We start from the raw sequence: 24,453 nt of genomic DNA on the forward strand, positions 1-24,453 counted from the left end.
TTGCAAGTACATTGATAGTCAACACTCTTCTGTGTCACCCCCACCCACACCCTGTTTTCATTTCAATTGAATAAAGCTGTAATTCACAGTCATGATTTTAATATTTTTATCTCCTTTATTTAAAACTTTGCAATTTTGTTTTGTGCAAGTATTATTCGTGTGGGCAGCATGTAAAAGACACATGGAGAGGAAAGGTTTAGAGTATATGTGCCCCACACGGAAAAATGGGTCTAGCTTAGATCGGCAAGAATAAGTTGGGCCAAAGGGCCTGTTTCCATGCCTCTACCACTCTGTAGCTTGAATGCACTCTGTAGCTTGAATGCTCTTATTTTTGTTGTTTAAATGATTTTAATGTTTTCATTGAGGTATCTCCCATTCATGTGGGCTACTTGGTGAATCTGCTGCTCCTAGCCTTATAGCCTTAAACATTGCCCATAATGTTTGGGACAAACACCCATCATCTATTTATTTGTCTCTGTACTCCACCATTTGAGAGTTGTAATAGAGAAAATCACATGTGGTTAAAGTGCACGTTGTCAGATTTTAATAAAGACCATTTTAATACATTTTGGTTTCACCATGTAGAAATTACAGCAGTGTTTATACATAGCCCCCCACCACCCCATTTCAGGGCACTATAATGTTTGGGACACATGGCTTCACAGGTGTTTGTAATCAGGTGTGTTTCTAAATTGCCTCCTTCAGCGGGATGCAGGTATAAGAGAGCTGTCTCAGCACCTAGTTTTTCCTCTCATAGCAAGAGGATTTGACTTTCCATGGACACGCTGGAGTATTGCGTGCAGTTTTGGTCTCCAAATCTGAGGAAGGACAGTATTGCCATAGAGGGGGTGCAGAGAAGGGAAACTTTTTCACACAGATAGAGTTGGTTTATACTCTCTGAACTGTTATCAACACGGGTTGGGATCAACTGTTTGGAATATCATTAAGAAGAAAGAGAGCATTGGTGAGTTTACTAATCACAAAGGGACTGGCAGGCCAAGGAAGATCACAGCAGCTGTTGACAGATGAATTCCCTCTATTCTTAATGATATTCCACCTAGTTTTTCCTCCAGACTTTACCAAAATCAACTGTTTGGAATATCATTAAGAAGAAAGAGAGCATTGGTGAGTTTACTAATCACAAAGGGACTGGCAGGCCAAGGAAGATCACAGCAGCTGTTGACAGATGAATTCCCTCTATAATAAAGAAAAATCCCCAAGCACCTGTCCGACAGATCAGAAACACTCTTCAGGTGTGGATTTGTCAATGACCACTGTCTGCAAAAGACTTCATGAACAAAAATACAGAGGCCACACTGCAAGATAGAAACCACTGGTTAGCCACAAAAATGGGATGGCCAGATTACAGTTTGCCAAGAACAATTTAAAAGAGCAACCACATATCTAGAAAAAGGTGTTGTGGACAGATGAGATGAAGATTAACATATCAGAGTGATAGCAAGAGCAAAGTATGGAGTCGAGAAGGAACTGCCCAAGATCCAAAGCATACCACCTCATCTGTGAAACACGGTGGTGGGGGTGTTATGGCCTGGGCTGAAGGTACTGGCTCACTTATCATCATTGATGATACAACTGCTATTGGTAGCAGCGTAATGAATTCTGAAGTGTATAGACACATCCTATCTGCTCAAGTTCAAACAAATGGCTCAAAACTCACTGGCTAAAGCAACAATTTTTCAAAGCTAAAAAAATGGTCAATTTTTGAGTGGCTAAGTCAATCTCCCGATCTGAACATAATTGTGTATGCCTTTTATATGCTGAAGAGAAAACTGAAGGGGACTAGCCCCCAAAACAAGCATAAGCTGGCTGCAATGCAGGCCTGGCAGGGCATCACCAGAGAAGACACCCAGCAACTGGTGATGTCCATGAATCGCAGACTTCAAGCAGTCTCATTGCATGCAGAGGATATGCAACAAAATACTAAACATGACTACTTACATTTACATGACATTGCTGTGTCCCAAAGATTATGGTGCCCTGAAATGGGGGGGGGACTAAGTATAAACACTGCTGCAATTTCTACATGGTGAAACCAAAATGTATAAAAATGGCCTTTATTAAAATCTGACAATGTGCACTTTAACCACCTGTGATTTTTTTTCTATTACAAATCTCAAAATTGTGGAGTACAGTGGCAAATAAATAAATGGTGTGTCTTTGTCCCAGACATTATGGAGGGCACTGTATATGGATGAATTAGAATAAGTGGTTGGTGAGCTTTCCATTTTAGTACCCATTTGATTTCCTGCTGCTTGCCTCTATTTATCTCGAGGAATGAAATGTTACAGCTAATTTAAAAATGATTGGTAGCAGCATAGAACAAATTAGCTGAAATATCGGAATGAATGTTTAATGATTAAACTTGTTTTAGCTTTTGAATATTCAGAACAGCTTGGATTTTCAAAACATTAGGAACCTCTTGCTCTTTAGTTGAATTCTATGATAACAAATAGAATGATGCCAGGTTTTTTTATCGTTGTTTAAATCAAAATATGTTGTTGTGACATTGTTCGAGCTCTGTTCATTCACTTCAATTTCCCCACAATGATAGGCTTGAACTTCCTTTGGAGACAATTATTTATGTTAGTTTCTATAATCGTGTGAGAATTCTCAATCTTTGCCTAAATATATTAGTGAATATGTGCAAAGTTAATTTTCTATTTATTTTCTCCATAGGCTTAACAGATGAAGAAGTGGAGATTGCGCTACAGCAGTCCAATACTGGCAGTGATGAGGAAATAGGACCTGCCATCCAGCCACACCTGGTACAGCCTTCATACCTTGCTGCTGTGCCATACCGTACGTATTCTCAGACACATTGAACAGACACGCTATCATGATGTGTAGGAAGGAACTGCAGATGCTGGTTTAAGCTGGAGATAGGCACAACAAGCTAGAGTAACTCAGTGGGACAGGCAGCATCTCTTGAGAAAAGGAATGGGCGACGTTTCTGGTCGAATGGAAGTAATGCAAAAAGCAACGATAATCAAGGAAATGTGGAGCCCACAATGGTCTATTGGTGGCTATGGGATAGGTGATAACACAGTTATACAGATAGTGGATCTTAACAGGACGGCAGTGAAACTAGTACGACAACTAGGGTGGGGGAGGGACGATTTGTCCTCAGTGCCGTCTATATCTCTCATTCCCCTTTCCCCGACTCAAAGTCTGAAGAAGGGTGTCAACTCGAAATGTCACTCATTCCTTCTCTCCAGCTGCCTGTCCCGCTGAGTTACCCCAGCTTTTTGTGTCTATCTCTGCTATCAAGATGTATGCGGCTTAAATGGGAGAGTTTAGGACCAGAGGACATTGCCTCAGATTTAAAGGACGTTCCTTCAAGGAGGAGATGAAGAGAAATTTCTTTAGTCAGAGGGTGGTGAATCTGTGGAATTCATTTTCACGGGAGGCTGTGGAGGCCACGTCATTGGAAATTTTTACGGCAGAGATAGACAGATTCTGGATTAGTAGGGGTATGGGGTTATGGGGAGAAGGGAGGAGAATGGGTTTAGGAGGGAGAGATAGATCAGCCATGATTGAATGGCGGAGTAGACTAGATGGGACGAATGGCCAATTCTGCTCCTATCACTTATGAACATGAACTTAAATTTGGTGTGGAAAGTTTACCAGAGAAAACCTGGAATAGAAATGTGTTGGTAAAATGAATAGTAGAAAGTCTACTGAGATTCAATGGCTAATATTTTCCACACCTATTTGATTTTAAACTAGCAAGTCAATGAAATGTCCTACACCTAACGTTTGAGTTTCTAGCTTGCAAATGTGTGAAAACAATTCATGATATTACCGTTTGGGTCAAGTGCTCCACTAATTATGTTGAGTAAATAGATAATAGAAAAGTACAGCACAGGAACAGGCCCTCTGGCCCACAATGTCTGAGCCGAACATGACCCCAAGCTAAATTAATCTAATCGGCCTGCGCAGGTTCCATACCCCTCCATATTCATGTGCCTAACTAAAAGCATCTTGTACTCCACTGTCATACCTGCCTCCTCCACCACCCCTGGCAACACGTTCCAGGCACCCACCATCCTCTGTGCAAAAAGACAAAGCTGGCCCTGCACATCTCCTTTACACTTCACACGCCTTTCATCTTAAAGCTATACCCTTAAGTCTTTGACCATTCCAATCTGGGGGTAAAAAGGCTCTGACTGTCCACCCTATTATAGTTTTATATACTTCAATCAAGTCTTCCCTCGGCTTCTTCCAAGTAGTTTGAAGGTCTTCTGGTATGTCTAATTCTGTACAAGGAACCTGGTAATTTTCTCAATGTATGATGTTTTTGCTGTGCGCTGTACTAAGTCAAAGACATTCAATATGCCATGTTTTACATTTTAAAAGTAAACCTGTGTAACTTTGAGGTAAGTAAAGTTGTATCTGACAAAAATGGATGTAAACTTCAACCATCCTGTGTACCCCTGTCTTCTCTCCACCCCCTTACATCTCTGTCCTTATTTGTATGTCTAACTGATATCATGGCAGTGTGCATTTTGGCTAGAATGTGTGCCGTTTATAAATAACATCACACAAAGTTGGCAAAAAACTTTTATCAACACCACAAAAATCCACAATTATTATCAACTAGAATGACAAAGTCATCCGTTAAAATATCTTCTTCGTTCCGGTGTTGGAGTATTGTCTGAAGAAGAGTCCTGACCCGAAATGCACCTATCCAATTTCTCCAGAGTTGCTGCCTGACCCACTGAGTTACTTTAGTCCTTTGTAGCTTTTTTTTGTTAACCAGCATCTGCAGTTGATTGGGTCTTCATTTAGTTAATCCATCCTGATCACTATGTCGCAGTACTGAGGCTGCCAACCCAACCGCACTATGAGAACATCTTCACCACTTAGAACTCAGCTGGTCAGCTTACAATGAGTGAAGGCAGGTTCATCGGATTCACAGCTGAGAGGCAGCCCATTTGGATCCATACATTCCTTCCCTCCAGAGATGCTGTCTCTCCCGCTGAGTGACTCCAGCATCCTGTGTCTACCTTGGATCCATACATGCTCTGCTTGGAGCACATTCCATCCTTTCCTCGTGTAAATCTTCTCTGCATTGCCCACTATTCTATTCTCCCATAATGTTTATTTAACCGTACCTTATTGTATCCATACTACTTTGCCGTCCCAATTCCCATGTTAATTCATGGTTATTTTTGTCATAAAACCATTGCCTATCAATGCCTTTTTAAGGCCTTGATGCCCACCACATTCTTCTTTTAACAATAAGCAAGGACATATGCTGCTAAATGTCTGTTGCATAGGAACCACTGCAATATTTATATTTTTTCCTCTGTCCTGAAGAGGCTCCAATGGGTTGGAGATGTTCTCTTGGCAATGTAGAAAAAAAGTTACTTAACATATGTTCCCAAATGTTGTTCGGGGGTTTCTGTTACTACACCTGTTCAATAAGATCATGTCGGGACCAAGTGCTTGACAAGTCCAAACAGGACTGAAATATTAAAGAGTTTTATTTTTCCTCTAGTTTAATCCTATCTACCAACTGATTTTAAAGCCATGGAATGCCGCCAGTTGTCTTATAATTTAATTTTTCAGATATACATTCAGGAACTTAAGGCTGTTCGTATCACTCATAATTATGCTACCAATCGTTATACAGCTGTAGCCAACTTAAGGAACATTAGAAATATTTATTCCTGTAACATTACTGATAATGTATAGAATAAGATTTCCATTTGCCCATCTCAAATTCCAATGACGTTAAATTAATATATCATCTACTGCTCATTTTCGCACTTATTCATGTACATCAGTGAAGAAAAGTATATGATTCATGAAAAGTCAGAGAAAAACTGGAAAATTAGGGCTATTTCCCCACATCACAGAAGCCTCTCGCGTCTCAGCCAAGGCGAACATCGATGAAGATAGTCACCATCCCCTTCAGTGCACCAGTGCAGCCTTTGGCCAATTGAGAATAAAGATGTTTGAAGATAAAAACCTCACGCATGGCACAAACATGTGGTCGATCAGGCAGCATTAATCTCTACCCTCATATATACTTCTGAGACAAGGCTTAGGCTACCGGTAGCAGGCACCTCAAAGCATTGAAAAAATACCACAAATACAACACAGTAAACCCTTGCAATAACGGACCTCTATACAGCAGATTTTGTTACAGTGGCTCCCATGCAACACAGGAAAAAGATCAAAACTGCAGACAAGATTAAACCTGGCTCGCTGGAGCTGAGAGGCAGCAGCTCTACTAGCTGTGTCACTGTGCTGCCTGTTTGAAAACCTATTCTGGGAAAAAAAAAACATTCTCCATTGATTCCTTATAATTCCTGGCCCAAAATGGAGAAGGGCATTCAGGTTGGCATATCCATGTTACGGGAAAACATAAAACCCATTGTAAATAACCACATGTCATCTATAAATTACTGCCTCTCCAACTGATTCAGCTTCTCATGCAGCATCTGGTGGAGTTGTGGTTGAACATTTACCTTCTTGGTCACCTTAAAATCCACAGAGACACGATGGAAACTAGTTGTCTGCCATCCCATAGACCTGGCTAAGAAGTAAGGTGAAAACAATTGGCTGTTAACAATTTCTAACCATATTATATCATTATCAGTGTGGCTTGGTTAATTTATTATCTGAATAGAACACACATACATGTAAACTCTAAATCTAAAATATCCAGTATCATTAATGCTTTAGAAAAATGTAGATGTGTTTACACTCACACGGGATGGCACGGTGGCACAGTGGTAGAGTTGCTTCCTTACAGCGCCTGAGATCCGGGTTCGATCTTGACTACGGGAGCTTGTCTGTACTGAGTTTGCACATTCTCCCCGTAACCTGTGTGGGTTTTCTCCAGGATCTCCTGTTTCCTCCCACATGCCAAAGGCGTACAGGTTTTTAGGCTAATTAGCTTGGTATAATTGTAAATTGTCCCTTGTGTGTGTAGGATATTGTTAATGTTGTGTGGGGGTCACCGGTCAGCACGGACTCGATGAGCCGAAGGTCCTGTTTCTAAAATGTATGGAAATATTGTCAAAATCAGTCAAAGAGGTGCAGTGCAGGTTAGGCTTCCACAATGGCATTCTTGATACTAAGTATTTCAGTGGTGATCAGCATCAGACATTCAGGAAGAATTGTTTTTAAACTTCCCTACAGATTGTTGCTGGATGTATGAACCAGTTATTTATATACTTAATAGTTCAAGTTCAAGTGAGTTTATTGTCATGTGTTTGTGTCCGAGATGGCTGTCGGAAGGGAGAGTGTACGCTGGTGCGGTTTAGCTGCCGCTGCTCTCTCTTCACATTGTGTTTTTGATTTTTTTGTCTTTGGATCGAATTCTGTCTTTAATTTGTGTATTGGTGATGTCTTTATTATTTATTTTACTCCGATTATATGTTTTTTACTCTTATTAAATTCTGTAAGGTGTCCTTGAGACTTTTGAAAGGCGCCCACAAATAAAATTTATTATTATTATTATTATGTGTCCCTGATAGGACAATGAAATTCTTGCTTTGCTTCAGCACACAGAACATAGTAGGCATTTACTACAAAACAGATCAGTGTGTCCATATACTATAATATATAAATATATCCACACATGAATAAATAAACTGATAAAGTGCAAATAACAGATAATGGGTTATTAATAATCAGAGTTTTGTCTGAGCCAAGTTTAATAGCCTGATGGCTGTGGGGAAGTAGCTATTCCTGAACCTGGTTGTTGCAGTCTTCAGGCTCCTGTACCTTCTACCTGAAGGTAGCAGGGAGATGAGTGTGTGGCCAGGATGGTGTGGGTCTTTGATGATACTGCCAGCCTTTTTGAGGCAGCGACTGCGATAAATCCCCTCGAAGGAAGGAAGGTCAGAGCCGATGATGGACTGGGCAGTGTTTACTACTTTTTGTAGTCTTTTCCTCTCCAGGGCGCTCAAGTTGCTGAACCAAGCCACGATGCAACCGGTCAGCATGCTCTCTACAAGATACAAGATACAAGATAGATTTATTCATCACATGTGCCAGATGGCACAGGGAAATGAAATTCCCATACAGCCATACAATAAAAAAAGGGACACAACACACTATAGGGTTTGACATAAAACATCCCCACTCAGCAGAATCAAAGTTTCCCACTGTGCGGGAAGGCACCGAAGTCAGTCTCTTCCTCCATTGTTCCCCGTGCCCTCCGCAGTTACCGCTACGGGCGGCCCGATGTTCAGGACCGCTCGCAGGGGTGTTGTAAGTCCGACGTCGGGGCTGCGGGACGTCCTCAGCGGCGTGGACACAGAGTCGGCCCCCTCCTACCGGAGTCGGCGGCTTCCAAAGTCCGCAGGCCGCGCCGGGTGGTGACTGCTGCTGTAGACCCTCTGCAAGGCGCCCCAGGACTCCACGATGACGGTCAGCGCCGCCCGCGTTGGAAGCTCTCCGCACCAGAGCTCCACGATGTTGGAGCAACGGCTCAACCCTTTGTAGCTCCAAACGGCGACCCAGGTAGGCATCGCCCGCTCCGCGGTGACTCCAGCGCTGCGCCGCCGATGTGGCAGCCCTGGTCCGGTTCTCGGTCCCCGGCAGGAAAGGCCGCTCCGATCCAGCTGGTAGGCCGCGAGGTGGGGGGGTGAGGACGCGACTTGGAGAAATAGTCACGTCCCCGCCAGGAAGAGGCTGGGAAATGGTTTCCCCCTTACCCTGCCCCCCTCCCCCACATAGAAAAGTTAAAGTTTCCCCCAAAAACAGACATTGGACTAACTGAAAATTTAAAAAAAAGATATAAATAACAGACAGGCTGTAGGTAGAGGCTGCTGGTAGTGCAGCGCCCCTAGTGGTAGAAACTGTGTGGTAGAAACTAACTCTACTGTGCACCTGTAGAAGTTAGAGAGAGTCCTCCTTGACAAACCGACTCTCCGTAATCTTCTCAGGAAGTAGAGGCGCTGATGAGCTTTCTTGATAATCGCATTAGTGTTCTCGGACCAGGAAAGATCTTCAGAGATGTGCACGCCCAGGAACTGAAGCTCTTGTCCCTTTCAACCATCGACCCGTTGATATAAACGGGGCTGTGGGTCCCTATTCTACTCCTTCCAAAGTCCACAATCCGTTCCTTGGTTTTGCTGGTGTTGAGGGCCAGGTTAATGCGCTGGCACCATATGGACAGTTGCTCGATCTCTCTTCTATACCATCAGTGATACGTCCCACAACAGTGGTGTCTTCAGCGAACTTGATGATGGAGTTTGCACTGTGACCGGCTACGCAGTCATGAGTATAGAGCGAGTACAGCAGGGGGCTGAGCACGCAGCCTTGAGGTGGTCCCGTGCTGATTGTTATCGAGGCTGACACATTTCCACCAATACGAACACACTGTGGTCTGTGAATGAGGAAGTCGAGGATCCAATTGCAGAGGGATGCGCAGAGAACCAGTTCTGTGAGTTTGGTAACCAGCTTGGAGGGGATGTTTCTTTGTGTGTTATGTGTGGGGGGGGTGAGGGGGAAACCGTTTCGGCCGCCTCCTCCATGGAGAGGCGACTTTTTTACAGATCGCCTCCCCCGTGGCATAACATCGAGGATCGGGCGGCCTTTCCCGGAGACGCGCCCGGAGCTTCAGCGGTGGGCGCAGCGTGGACTCTCGACGCGGAGCGGGTGAGACCTCGCTGGGGCTCGCCGGAGGGGAGTGCTCCGTTACGCTGGCCCGCGGCAGCTGGCAGCCTGAAGCAGCGGTCTGCAGAACTCCAGCTGGTGCGGCGTCTACAGCCCGGGATCCCTCGTGGAGGACCCTGGGGGAAGAAGAAGCTTCCACCGCCGGCCCGCGGCCGTGTTCTACCGCGAGCGCGGTATAGACTTACCATCTCCCCTGGAGGGGAGCTTCGACCGCCGGCCCTGCAGACTGCGGTGCTTCCGGCTGCGGCACGGCAGGTACTTTAAAACTTTGACCGCCGGCCTGCGGCCTACACCAGCCTGAAGCCGCGGTCTCTGGTTGGAAAGAGCCGATCCTGGACTCACCTTGACTTTGACTTTGTCCCTTACCATCTGGACGCCCGCAGCAACGGCTGTGGAGGGTGGAGGTCCCGACCACGGGGGAAAATGGTGGAGGACTGGCCAAGTTCTGTGCCTTCCACCACAGTGATGAATGTGGTGGATGTTTGTGTAAAATTTTTATTGTGGTTGTGTGTTCTTTATTACTGTACCGCTGCTGGCAACCCAAATTCCACCGACCTTGGTTGTGTGGCAATTAAATTATATCAATTATATCAATGATTAAATGTCGAGCTGTAATCGATGAATAACGACCTGACAAATGAGTTTTTGTTGTCCAAGTGGTCCAGAGCGGAGTGGAGGGCCAGCGAGATCGCATCTGTTGTGGCGGTAAGCGAACTGCAGTGGGTCCAGGTTTTTGTCGAGGTAGGAGTTGATTTGCTCCATGATCAACCTCTCAAAGCAAATAATACCTTTGAGTTCACTTCAGAACTGTCCGTTTTGGTCAGCAGATAATTGGGTGTTAAAACCTGCATGGTTTCTTTGAACAGTGCACTAAAACTCAGCTTTTTGTCAGCATATGCCTAAAATGACCAAGTCCTAAAGCTAGTTATTGATCCATGAACCACCTGTGTGAAACCTTATTAAATATGCCTTCATCTCCATTGTGTATATTTTAGAGTTCCTACACAGTAAAATACTCCCCTGACTAAAGGGTAACCTCCAGCCATCATCAATCCAGTTATAGCATTGATACTCTGTGTAGGAAGATCTCATCGAAAGGTGCAAAAACATCTGTAGCAATTGAAGACGCAGGCTGCAAAGTTGCCTTCCTTTATAAAGCAGCATACCAAAATGGGAGTGATCTTAAGAATTTAGACTTCTTAGAATTAAAGCCTACCGTCTTTCTACGAAGTGCATCACTTTGTTTTAAAGTTAATTTACAGGATATTGGATTTACTGCCCATTCTGAATTTTCCGTGATGCTGGTCAGCATCTTCCTGACTTGGCTTCAACCAAATTCAGGATGGCCTAATCTGTTCTGTGAATTTTTTTGTAACAGTTTATCAACGTGTAGTCTGAGAATGTTACCAGAGAGCAAAATTCTCCTTTGTGATTGTATTCCTGGTGATTATAAGGCAGTTGTAGATACAAGGAACTGCAGATGCTGGTTAAAAGATCCCCAAGTGCTGGAGTAACTCAGCGGATCAGGCAGCATCTCTGGAGAACATGGATAGGTGATATTTTGGTCGGAGTAGGAGTCATAGAGGGGGAACAGTGAGAGAGGGTCTCACAGAACTGGCAGTGAGAGAGGGTCTCACAGAACCCACCATGATATCTCTTCAAGGTATGTGTACTTTGAAAGAGTTTTCTTCCCTTCTCCGACAGGGAATCTAAAGAAGGGTCCTGACCCGAAACGTCACTTATCCATGTTCTCCAGAGATGCTGCCTAACCAGTACTTTGTGTCTTATTATACGGCAGCAATTGGAGATATTGTATTCCATGTTTTCAAGCATCTCTCCTAATTTATCTGAATCGGAACTGAAACATTGTTGTCCTGAAACTGAATGTCCTTGAGATCTGCTCTGTGTTTCAGTGTTAACTAACGTCTTTGTATGAGATTGAATGATTGTTTAATTACATTGGATGAACGTGAGTTCCTGGAGTAGAGGTCAATACATTCAAAGATTTAAAAAAAAATGTCTTTGCATTTGAAGTCTGCATACTTTGTTGCATATTTAAAAGGATACTTTTCTCCACCTGAGTTTATTAATTTATTCATGATATTGGCAATAAAATTGATTTGGAAAACTGATGCTCTTGTATACCCATTCTCATTGCCTTTATAGAGGGTCTACTTAGAAAGATGCTTCGAGCTAAAATGGTAGTGGGAAAATAATCTAACCTGTATTGCTGTTTATATATAGACTTTCATTAAAAAGTAAACACTCAAGTTAAGCCATCTACCTGCATATGAACCATAAATGTCACTGACTTGAGATACCTTTGGATTCTGTTGTGAGGTGCAACACCTGTTTATATACTTCTGCCGTCACCACCATCTAGGGTCTCCTCTACATTTGTGTTTAGTGATACAGCCCAGAAGCAGTCCCTTTGGCCCACCGAGTCTGCACCGACTTGTGACCACTGTACTATCAGCACTATCCCACATACTAGGGATAAGTTACCATTTTTTTTTTAACCAAAGCCAATTAACCTACAAACCTGTACAAACCTGGCGAATGTGAGGAAACCGGAGCTCCTGGAGGAAACCTACTCAGTCACAGGGAGAACGTACAAACTCCGTACAGACAGCGCCGGTAGTCAGGATCAAACTCGGGTCTTTGGGGCTGTAAGGCGGCAACTCTACCGCTGCGCAACTGTGCTGCCCCTAATTGGTGAGACTAAGCTTAGACTAGGCGGTTGCTTTGCCAAGCACCTCTGCCATGGCCACCTGGAGTTCCCACTTGATAGTCATTTCAGTTCCTCTTCCAATTCCCACACCTACCTGTCTGTCCTCAGCTTCCTCCATTGTCAGGGTGAGGTCATATGCAAACTAGAGGAACAGCACCTCATATTTCATCTCAGTAGACTACAACACAATGTATGAATGTTACATTTTCAAATTTTAGTTAACCCTCTAACTCGGCACCCCTCCATCCCAAATTCACATTGCTATTTAACTATTCTCTCATTCTATTTATGTAATATTTCAGAAATGCTCAACCTAAACTTTTTAAAACTTTACATGCATACATAAGAACCACCCAAACTTCTTAGTATATTCTTGACTCCAGTAACTTTTGTTTATACTTTAATCTTTAATTTTTACAATTATTCTTGCTTTTCCTGATGTTTCGATGATGTTTTGCCCATTGGATGTATCTAGACCTCGAGGGGTTAATTTTAGAAAAAGGGCTCGTGGATGTGGGGAAGAATTCCTTCCCTGAGGTTCATGGCTCCTGCCTCTTTGGATTTCTCTACGTCAGAGAGCTGCTGAGGTTGGCTCACGATGGAGATCAAGGCATTTGCACGACAGAGGAGTGGGGGCTTGGCAGGGAGAGTAAAAAAGTGGATTTTGAGCCACAATTGCAGCAGCTCCGATCACATTGAACACTGGAGCAGGCTCAAGGAACATGATTGTTCTTCTCCTCCCACCTCCTGGTTCCATGTTCCTTCTCTGACATCTCAGTACATGCAAGCCGTTCATGCCACACTAACCTACAACACCATGCTACATGGGGAGTAATGTCTGGATTATAGATTATTGCCATAAACGGTATATGCACACACACATACTGTACATAGAACGTAGAACAGTACAGCAGTACAGCTTCGGCCTACAATGTTTACGCCAAAACATGATGCCAAGTTAAACTGATCTCATCTGCCTGTACATGATCTCTATTCCTTGAACTTCCACGTTCCTACCTAAAAGCCTCTTCAATGCCACTACCATATCTGTACCACCTTTAAACTTCTCCCCTCTCACCTTATAACTATGCCCTTTAGTGTTGGACATGTCCACCCTGGGGAAAAAAGATTCTGACTGTCTCCCCTATCGATGCCTCTCATCATTTAATATATTCTATCAAATCGCCACTCAACTTCTGACATGCCATACTAGCAATCTATTTACTTTTTTAACTGCCTTGCCAGTTAGTCTGGATATTGACAATAGTATATTTCTACACCCAGGGTCCGATCTGAATCTCACTGCTAATTCCAGTCACTGGTACTTCCACTGCACATTTTTCCCTTCTGTGTGTAGTACTTTACATTCATTATTGAATCTCATTAGCTATTTGCCTGACCATTTGCATAACCTAAAAGCTTCTGCAAATGATTAACTGTATTCTCCGCTCTGCTGCTCTTTCTATTTTAGTGTCTTCTACAAATTTGACAAGCTTAAAATTGATTGTGGCATCATTTGTTTATGGAGATTTGAAGCTGTGGGGATCTAGGCACCTCCAGTGCTCTACTGCCCCCACCACTCCTCCCACAATCTGACGTTCACATGCTCACTGGTACTTGGCTTTCTGTCTCAATCCTGTTAGTTTTGGGTTATTTTATTCCCCGTCTATATTGGAGGGAATGATTCCTGGAATTTGAGGGCTTGTCCAATGAGGAGAGTGTAAGCAAACTTAACATATGCTGTGGAAAATAGAAAAATTAGAAGTTTTGTCATTGAGCCAGACTAAAGTATTACAGAGACATAAGAGACAACAGATGCTGGAATTTGACCAAAAAAACAACTGCTGGAGGAACTTAGTGAGCCAGGCAGCATCTGCTGAGGGATATGGACAGATGACGTTTCATGTTGGTACCCTTCTTCAGTCCTGATCCAAAACGTTGTTCATTCATTTCCCTCCACGGATGCTGCCTAAGTTCCTCCAGCACTTTGATTATTTTGCTCCCAGTTCTAACAGTCGTTTAAAGGGTGGATCAAAGGATGATGATTTCTCTGGGACGATTTGAACAACACATCACAGTTTCAAAAGAAGGGTTTGGAATTTTGGAATGAGATGAGAAGAACTTTCTTTTCACCTAAAGAATTGCAAATTTTCCAACAGCACCGTAGAAATTCAGTCATTGAGTTTATTCAAGACAGAAATGGATGGATTGTTAGGCATTAAGGGAATTGAGAGATGTGGGAATAGTACAGGACAGTGGCACTGAGGTAAATATTTAAACTATAGTCTTGTTGAATGGCAGAGCCGTCACAAGGGGCTGAATGGTGTTCTCCTGCTTTTCCTTCAGTTTTTATTGTGTACAATGCCACATTTTGTACATTACAATTTGACCCTGTTTCCATATGTAGTTCATTGGTTGAAAAGTACTTTGGAACAATCTGAAGAACTTGCTATTTTGTAAGGACACCCGGATATTGTTTTTGAATCAGATTAAAATAGGCTGTGATGAGATTACACTAATGAAGGATGTTAGGGCTGTGAAACAAAATCTCATTGAAACATTTAAGGTTATGCAAGAACTCGTCAGGGTGAATATTATAAAGATATTCCTTCTGGTTGGAGAGTTTAGATTTAGCGATTGGTGGAGAAATGAGGAAGAATTTATTCTCTGAGTTGTAAATCTTTACAGTTTTCTGTTCCAGATAGCTTTAGCGTTTGAGTTAGATATTGAAAAAGCTGAGATAGATGTTTGGACTATACAGGAATACAGCTTTTGGAAATTGAACTGGAACATAGGACGAAGGCCAGAAATCAGATTATCCATAATCTCCTTGGTGATGAAGTTGGTTTAAGGGACTTTTGACCAGTTCCTGGCTCTTGGTTCTCATGGAGGCGTTAGGTATGTATTGATGCTCTTTGAAGTCAATTAGATATAATAAAAGTCCCTTTTGTGGAGATAAATGAAGCAGCTAATTTTCCGATCAGCAAACAATTGAGATGAAATGAGACGTGGTTAGATTTTTGTTGATTACAATAAATGAAGATTGAATATTAGTTAACACTAACTGGACCGTGACTTAATGTCACACCTGAATGACAATGTCTCTAACAGAATGTGCAACTTAAGAGGATTCACAACCTCTGGACCTTGAGGCAAGATTGCATTTAATTAAACCTAAAAGATGTGAGAATACTAATATTAATTTGTTGATTTGTAACAATGGTTTGATGTGATATTGACTTACAATTCTATTCCTCTTGAAACCTATTCACAGCTATAAAACTTTTTACCATTTGTCATCTTTGCCTTTGTTCAAAACATTCTTGTTAATTTAATGCCAAACTCTTTCTAGCTCATTATACAATGAATTTCATTGTTTCAGCAGATACCTGTTAATATGTTCATTATCTGCAATTACTAACTGTCATCCTTTTAATTAGACATCTGACAGACAGAAAATAGCTTGTTTTATTCTTGTCAGCAACTCAAATAGAGTTTTACATTTTTATTGTTGTGAACAGCTGTGGAAAAGTGACTTTATGTTCGTTTTACGATGGATTATTTAACTGTCCTCTCACCTTTGAAATAGTTAACTCCAGCCCAGACTGATTGGATGAGCGTTTGGGAGCTGGAAGGAGACATTCACTGACATTTACCATGTGCTCTGTTGAGGAAATGTCTTGCTATTTGGCCCAAGCGGTTTCATTCAGTGATTCCATGTTTGTAGGTGCAAACATTCACACTGCTGTAATGCTGGCCATGCAATAGCCACTTGGAACATAGAACAGTCCAGCACAAGAACCGGCTTTTCAGCCCACAATGTCTGTGCTGAACATGATGTCAAGATGATCACTTACTGAAGACAGACACAAAAAGCTGGAGTAACTCAGTGGGTCAGGGAGCATCTCTGGTGAAAAGGAATAGATGACGTTTCGGGTCGAGACCCATCGTCATTTATCTACCTGTACATAACATATCCCTCCATTCCCTGCATATCTATATGCCTATCTAAATATATTTTAAATTCCACTAATGTATCTGCTTCAACCAGTGCATTCCAGGCAGTCAGCACCCTCTGTGTGTAAACAAAAATGGCCCTGCACAGCATCTTTAAACTTTGCCCCTCTCACTGTAAAGCTGTGCCCTCTAGTATTGATTTTTCTATCCTTGGAAATAGATTCGGACTGCCTACCTTATCTGTGCCATTACATGGCTAAACTGCTTCCATTATTGTTAGATCAACACTACTTACTCAATGGACAGTTTTGTCAGTAGATATATCGGGGTCAACATTTATACAATGGTCTGACTTGTAACGGCAGATTACGTATCTAGTTCCGTTGTCACATTTCTGTGTATTGATGTGCTCCAGATGGTTGCGATATTTCCTATATTAAAGCAATTTTAGTACTTCAAAAGTTGAGATGACGTCGTGAAGAGAGGCATGCACGGATATGCTTTGGGGGAATTTGGCTTATCCTTGACAGAATTGATGAGGGTAATGCAGTTGATGTGGAATTTCAGAAACCTTTTGATACAGTTTCATATGATGGGCTTAGCAGCAAAGTTGAAGTGCCAAGCAAAAGGGAGACATTGACAGTATGTGGATGAAGTTAATCCTGTGACAGGCAACAGTTGTGGTGAATGATGGTTCTTAGATTGAAGGAAGGTGAATAGTGACATTCTGCAGGGGTAGGTGTTGAAGCTGTAGTTTTCCTTTTTTTAATCTATATTAATGAGTTGGACTTGGGTGTAAACCACAATTTCTAAATTTGCAGGTGGCACAAAACGTGGCTGTATTGTGAACTGCGGTGAGGATATTGATAGGTTGCAGAAGCATATGAATGGGTTTGTGGGCTATAGCCGGTTCCAATTAATGGGGAGAAATATGTGTCGATGTGTTTTGGCAGGAAGATTGAGCAGAGGCAGTGCAGAATGAAGGATAATGCTCTGAAAGAAATATTGGCGCAGTGAGTTTTGTGCCAGCATGTGGTTAGAATATGAAGCGCACTTTCCATAGATGTGTAGGAAAGAACTGCAGATGCTGTTTTAAATAGAAGATCGACACAAAATGCTGGAGTAACTCAGCGGGACAGGCAGCATCTCTGGAGAGAAGGAATGGGAGACGTTTCTGGTCGAGACTCTTGAGTCTGAAGAAAGGTCTCGACCCGAAATATCACCCATTCCTTCTCTCCAGAGATGCTGCCTGTCCTGCTGAGTTACTCCAGCATTTTGCCGACTCTCTATACATGTTTTGAGACAAGTTCCATTGTGGCCTTCAAAGGGGAGTTGGATAAATATAGGCGAAGAAAAGTTATTTGGACATCAGATTAAAGACTGGTGAATGGCAGCTGGTGAGATGCTGTGGCAGTCAGGCACAAAGGCTGAATGGTCACTTGTGCTGTAACCATTCAACTATTCTAGAATCTGATGTCAGGGTGACTGGTGAACTAATGGGATTTCTTTGCATTAATTGTGATTGCAGTTTATAATTCCCTTTGCACGAGTGCTTTCAGCAGATAAGTGGTTTAGGTTGTGGACGTGAAAAGTTTGATTTTAGTAAATGTGTGCGGTTTTGTAAAAACATCTTTATAAAATGATTGTACACAAAAAAGTTGGAGAAATTCAGCGGGTGCAGCAGCATCTATGGAGCGAAGGAAAAGGGCAACGTTTCGGGCCGAAACCCTTCTTCAGACTGATCAGGGGTGGGGGGGCGGAGAGAAGAAAGGAAAAAGGAGGAGGAGCTCGAAGGCTGGGGGATGGGAAGAGACAGCAGGAGGGCTGAGCAAGGGGAGGAGACAGCAAGGACTAACACAATTTGGAGAATTCAATGTTCATGCCCCCAGGATGCAGACTCTCCAAGCGGAATATGAGGTGCTGTTCCTCCAATTTCCGGTGTTGCTCGCTCTGGCCATGGAGGAGACCCAGGACAGAGAGGTCGGATACGGAGTGGGAGGGGGAGTTGAAGTGTTGAGCCACCGGGAGGTCAGGTTGGTTATTGCGGACCGAGCGGAGGTGTTCGGCGAAACGATCGCCTAACCTCCGCTTGGTCTCACATTGAACATTGAATTCTCCCAATAGATCTGCTGACATCTAGAGCAGCGGATGCAATAGATGAGGTTGGAGGAGATGCAGGTAAACCTCTGTCGCACCTGGAACGACTGCTTGGGTCCTTGAATGGAGTCGAGGGGGGAGGTAAAGGGACAAATGTTGCATTTCTTGAGGATGCAAGGGAAAGTGCCCGGGAAGGGGGTGGTACGGGAGGGAAGGGAAGAATTGACAAGGGAGTTATGGAGGGATCAGTCTTTGCGGAATGCAGATATGGGGGGAGATGGGAAGATTAAAGCACACGGCATTGGGGGTTCAGTATTGATGTGGATAGAGAACTGGCTGGTAAACAGGAAGCAAAGAGTAGGAGTAAACGGGTCCTTTTCACAATGGCAGGCAGTGACTAGTGGGGTACCGCAAGGCTCAGTGCTGGACCCCAGCTATTTACAATATATATTAATGATCTGGATGAGGGAATTGAAGGCAATATCTCCAAGTTTGCGGATGACACTAAGCTGGGGGGCAGTGTTAGCTGTGAGGAGGATGCTAGGAGACTGCAAGGTGACTTGGATAGGCTAGGTGAGTGGGCAAATGTTTGGCAGATGCAGTATAATGTGGATAAATGTGAGGTTATCCATTTTGGTGGCAAAAACGGGAAAGCAGACTATTATCTAAATGGTGGCCGATTGGGAAAGGGGGAGATGCAGCGAGACCTGGGTGTCATGGTACACCAGTCATTGAAGGTAGGCATGCAGGTGCAGCAGGCAGTAAAGAAAGCGAATGGTATGTTAGCTTTCATTGCAAAAGGATTTGAGTATAGGAGCAGGGAGGTTCTACTGCAGTTGTACAGGGTCTTGGTGAGACCACACCTGGAGTATTGCGTACAGTTTTGGTCTCCAAAACTGAGGAAGGACATTATTGCCATAGAGGTAGTGCAGAGAAGGTTCACCAGACTGATTCCTGGGATGTCAGGACTGTCTTATGAAGAAAGACTGGATAGACTTGGTTTATACTCTCTAGAATTTAGGAGATTGAGAGGGGATCTTATAGAAACTTACAAAATTCTTAAGGGGTTGGACAGGCTAGATGCAGGAAGATTGTTCCTGATGTTGGGGAAGTCCAGGACAAGGGGTCACAGCTTAAGGATAAGGGGGAAATCCTTTAAAAACCGAGATGAGAAGAACTTTTTTCACACAGAGAGTGGTGAATCTCTGGAACTCTCTGCCACAGAGGGTAGTTGAGGCCAGTTCATTGGCTATATTTAAGAGGGAGTTAGATGTGGCCCTTGTGGCTAAGGGGATCAGGGGGTATGGAGAGAAGGCAGGTACGGGATACTGAGTTGGATGATCAGCCATGATCATATTGAATGGCGGTGCAGGCTCGAAGGGCCGAATGGCCTACTCCTGCACCTAATTTCTATGTTTCTCTATGTTTCTATGTGGCGAGTGGTGGGGTCACGTTGGAGGTGGCGAAACTGACGGAGGATTACTTGTTGTATGTGACCGCTGGTGGGATGAAAGGTGAGGACTAGGGGGACTCTGCCCTGTTGCGAGTGGGGGGATGCGGAGAGAGAGCAGTGTTGCAGGGTATGGAAGAGACCCTGGTGCGAGCCTCATCTATGGTGGAGGAGGGGAAACCCCGTTCCCTGAAGAATGAGGACATTTCAGATGCCCTGGTGTGGAACAGATGCCCTGGTGTGGAACATCCTGGGAGCAGATGCAGCGTAGACTGAGGAATTGGGAGTAGGGGATGGAGTCCTTACAGGAAGTAGAGTGGGAAGAAGCGTAGTCCAGATAGCCATGGGAGCCAGTAGGTTTATAGTGGATGTCGGTCAGAAGTCTATCACCTGCGATGGAGATAGTGAGGTCAAGGAATGGTAGGGAAGTGTTGGAAATGGTCCAGGTGTATTTGAGTGCCGGATGGAAGTTAGTGGTGAAGTGGATGAAGTCAGTCAGTTGTGTGCGGGTGCAGGAAGTGTCACCAAAGCAGTCGTCGATGTAGCGGAGGTAGAGGTCGGGGATGGGGCCCTGGTAAGTATTGAACAAGGATTGCTCGACGTAACCGACAAAGAGGCAGGCATAGCTGGGGCCCATGCGTGTGCCCATAGCTACGTTTTGTATTTGGAAAATACATTTATAAAATGATTAATTTACAAATTTTCCAAGTTTGTGATGCCCACAAGCTTACAGATCCATTGCACGTAAAATTTGAGCGTCTTCTCAGTTTAGAGTGATCTGAAGTATATCAGGCCAGTTTGTGTGTGAGATAACAGGATTAAATCCTTAATTCAAAAGTGCGATAACCCAAACGCATTGTATAACCTGGGTCCACGCTGGTTCATGGATTAGTGGGAGATCAAGATAGCAATTTTCCATTGATCTTGATAATAGAACATAGAACAGTACAGCACAGGAACAAGCCCTTCAGCCCCCAATGTCCTTGCCGAACATAATGCCAAATTAAAATGCTTTTCATATGTGCTTACCCATCACTTGGCAGCAGATTGTCAGGCTCCCACGATTCTCTGTTTTAAAAAAAAACTTGCCCCTCACATCATGTTTAAAATGTGCCCTTCTCTCCTTAAAGCTAAGCCCCCTAGTCTTTGACATTTCTACCCTGTGGGAACAGTTCTGACTGTCTACTCCATCTGTGCCTCTCATCATTTTATACACCTCTCTCAGGTCTTCCCTCCACCTTTGACATTCCAGAGAAAACAATCCAAGTTCGTCCAACCTTTCCCTGCAGCTAATGCTCTCTAATCCAGGCACCATTCCGGTAATCCTCTCCTGCACCATCTCAAAAGCCTTCACATCCTTCTTGCAATGGGGTGACCAGAACTGCATACAGTATTCCAAATCTAGCTTAACCAAAGTCCTGTAAAGCTGCAACATGTCTTAGTGGCTCTTTTACTCAATCAATGAAGGACATAGAATAAATGGCAGAGACCTCAGAGCATGAATGTAAAGAGAGAACTTGCGGTACAAGTCCCCAGCTCACTTCAAATAGTGACACTGGTGGATTAGAATAATGAAGGCAGCATTTTGGTATGCTTGCCTTCATAGGCTAAGGCATTGTTGTGTAAGAGTTGAGACACCAGATTGCAGACGCACAAAACATTAATTAGACCACAAAACACAAAGTGCTGGAGTAACTAATCGGGTCAGGCAGCATTTGTGGAGCAAATACATAGGCGACGTTTTGGCTTGGGTCCCTTGAAGCAGGGTCCCAGCCCGAAAAATTGCCCCTCCATATTTTCCACAGATGTTGCTTGATCCTCTGAGTTACTCCTACGCTTTGTGTTTTGCTCAAGATTTCAATATCTGCGTACCTTGTGTCTATTAATTAGATTGCATTTGGAGTGTTGTGTCCAATTTTGGGTGCCATTGGAACTTCCAACACCTGAAGAGGATATAACATTATGAGGATGATAGATGGGATGGATAACCAGTCTTTTTCCCAGGGCAGTGGAGTCTAGTCAAGAGATAATTCAAAAGTGTTTTATTGTCATATGTCCTGAAATATGGAACAATGAAATTCTTACTTGCAGCAGCACAACACAAACATAAACAGAGTACTCTATATAATATTTCCACACACTCACATACTGCACTTTTTTGGTTGTTTGTTATATAGTCATAGAGTGATACAGTGTAGAATCAGGCCCTACGGCCCAACTTGCCCCCACCGGCCAACATGTCGTAGCTACACTAATACACTACACTACATAGTACACTGCATAATATACATTTTATACATATATATAATATGTGTTTGCGTGTACGTGTGTGTGTGTTTGTGTGTGTGTGTATATATAAATACAATTAAAACAAGCAATCCAACACGTAATAAGAGAACCAAGAAACATTTACATAAATACAGGGATAAGGCAGGCACGGGTTATTGATTTGGGACGATCAGCCATGATCACAATGAATGGCGGTGCTGGCTCAAAGGGCCGAATGGCCTCATCCTGCACCTATTTTCTATGTCTATGTTTCTATGATAGGTTTAGACGGATATGAGCCAAATACTGACAGTTGAGACTAGTCGATGGGACATATTGGTTGGCATGGGTAAGTTGGGCCAAAGGGCCTGTTTCCACTCTGTATCACTCTATGACTAAACCAGAGGGCACGAGTTTAGGATAAGAAGGGAGAAACTTACAGTTGAAAGGTGGGTTTTTCACACAGAAGGGGGTGATTATGTGTTATGAGCTGCTTGAGGAAATGGTAGAGGCAGACTCATTTGCAATGTTTAAATGATGTTTGGGCAGACACCTAGATGAGAATGGCATAGAGGGATAACGGCCTAATGCTGACAATTAGCATTAGCGTGGGTAGGCATCACGGATGCGATATGAACTTGGTTGGGTCCATTTCTGCGTTTAATGATTCTGTATTATCTGATAAGGCATTTGAAGAGTTGGCTGGATCAGTTGGGTGGCACAAGTGCCCCACTTCCAGTCCTGTAGATCACTGGTGTAAGTTTTAATGGATTGGTTTACCATCCAGAATAAATTGTTGTGGACTTTATCACAGATTTCACATGGATTCCAAGATGTGCTCTCTCAAAGGAGGCTGCTCAGAGAAAATAAACGTAATTACAAATGGAAATGGACACATCCATGATGTGGATCATGTGTGAGCTGAATTTAACCATTGGTTAGATGGGACTGTGAATCTCAGGGAGTCAGTTATATTGGTTGAAGTGGCCTTCAAAAATAAAACTAGTTTTGGAGGGACCAGTTGCACTTGTCAAGTACCATATGGTGTTCCATAGGGGTGGCGATTGAAGCAGAAATGTTAGTGGCATTTAAAATACGTTTGGATAGGACCATCATGGTTATGCAGTGAATGGAGGGATATGGGTTATGTGCAGTGATGGTTTTGGCATATGATGGTCAGACAGTGTTGGTCAAAGTTCATTGTTCTTTTGCTGTAATGTTCTATGATGCACTCAAGGTCTTGCAAGCCAACGTTTACCTGAATGTTACATTGGGTTCTTTGAAGACATGATCTTTACCTGCCTTATGAAGGAAGAGGTTGGATAAGAGATGTACTTTCACTAAACTGGGTGAGTTTTCTGCTTGGCCAACTGCAACTGTTCATGTAGTGAAATGAAATGATACTGTATGGATCTATAGAGATTCTTAAATACCAATAACAAAACAAACTTAGATAACTATCGCTAATATTTGTTTACTCGGCTAGGAGGTATACAGATCCTCACAACCTTTTGACATGTCCTGTGCTTATCAGCAAATTGAGTAGAAGAAAGATTCGAAGGATACTCAATGATAAATACTCACATTGGACTGTGGTACAACCAACATCTATTTGGGATAGCATCAACTCTGGGCTCTCGTCAGAGGACATAGACATTGTCAACCAAGGTCTACCAGACACTGTGTAGGAGAGAACTGCAGATGCTGGTTTACATCAAAGATAGACACAAAATGCTGGAGTAACTCAGTGGGACAGACAGCATCTCTGGATAGAAGGAATGGGTGACGTTTCGGGTTGAGATCCTTCTTCAGACTGAGATACTATTGTTTACCTAAATGACATCTTACTGACTGGACAAATAAAGGAGGAACTTGAGAAAAGTTTAAGAGTTAATTATTCTGCGGAGCAGGAATAAGATTGAAGAGAGGCATGTGAAGGTAAGGTTCAAGCTGCATGGAATGTACTTTGCCTGATCAGACCTTGATGCAAATTGGTAAATCCCAAAATAACATGGAAGAGGATCAGGAAAGAAGCTACGTATAGAAAGTCGAAGCAGTTGCTGCTGAACTGTAGTTGTCGTTCATTATGACCAAGTGGAGTCTTTGATACAGTCCAATAATGTACTGACTGTATAAGTTTGCAATACTGTACGGAACGCAGTTTAGCACTACTAGACGTCTGAAGAAGAAGGTCTGAAGAAGGGTCTTGACCCAAAACGTCACCCATTCCTTCCCTCCAGAGATGTTGCCTCTCCCGCTGAGTTACTCCAGCATTGGTTTAGCACCACGG

The 24,453-nt window shown here is 43.2% G+C and overlaps 1 protein-coding gene across 1 annotated transcript in view; it reads left to right on the forward strand.

Moving 5' to 3' along the window:
• pex14 (peroxisomal biogenesis factor 14) overlaps nt 1-24,453 on the forward strand; it is a gene marked incomplete at its 5' end in the record, with an annotated part of 239,068 nt that overhangs the window by 107,907 nt on the left and 106,708 nt on the right. The window contains one exon of the mRNA XM_055659021.1: nt 2,698-2,820. Coding sequence (XP_055514996.1) covers nt 2,698-2,820 — 123 coding nt within the window. The remainder of the gene's footprint in view (nt 1-2,697; nt 2,821-24,453) is intronic.

This window comes from Leucoraja erinacea, chromosome 30 (assembly GCF_028641065.1).
Source record: "Leucoraja erinacea ecotype New England chromosome 30, Leri_hhj_1, whole genome shotgun sequence".
Classification (NCBI taxonomy): Eukaryota; Metazoa; Chordata; class Chondrichthyes; order Rajiformes; family Rajidae; genus Leucoraja; species Leucoraja erinaceus.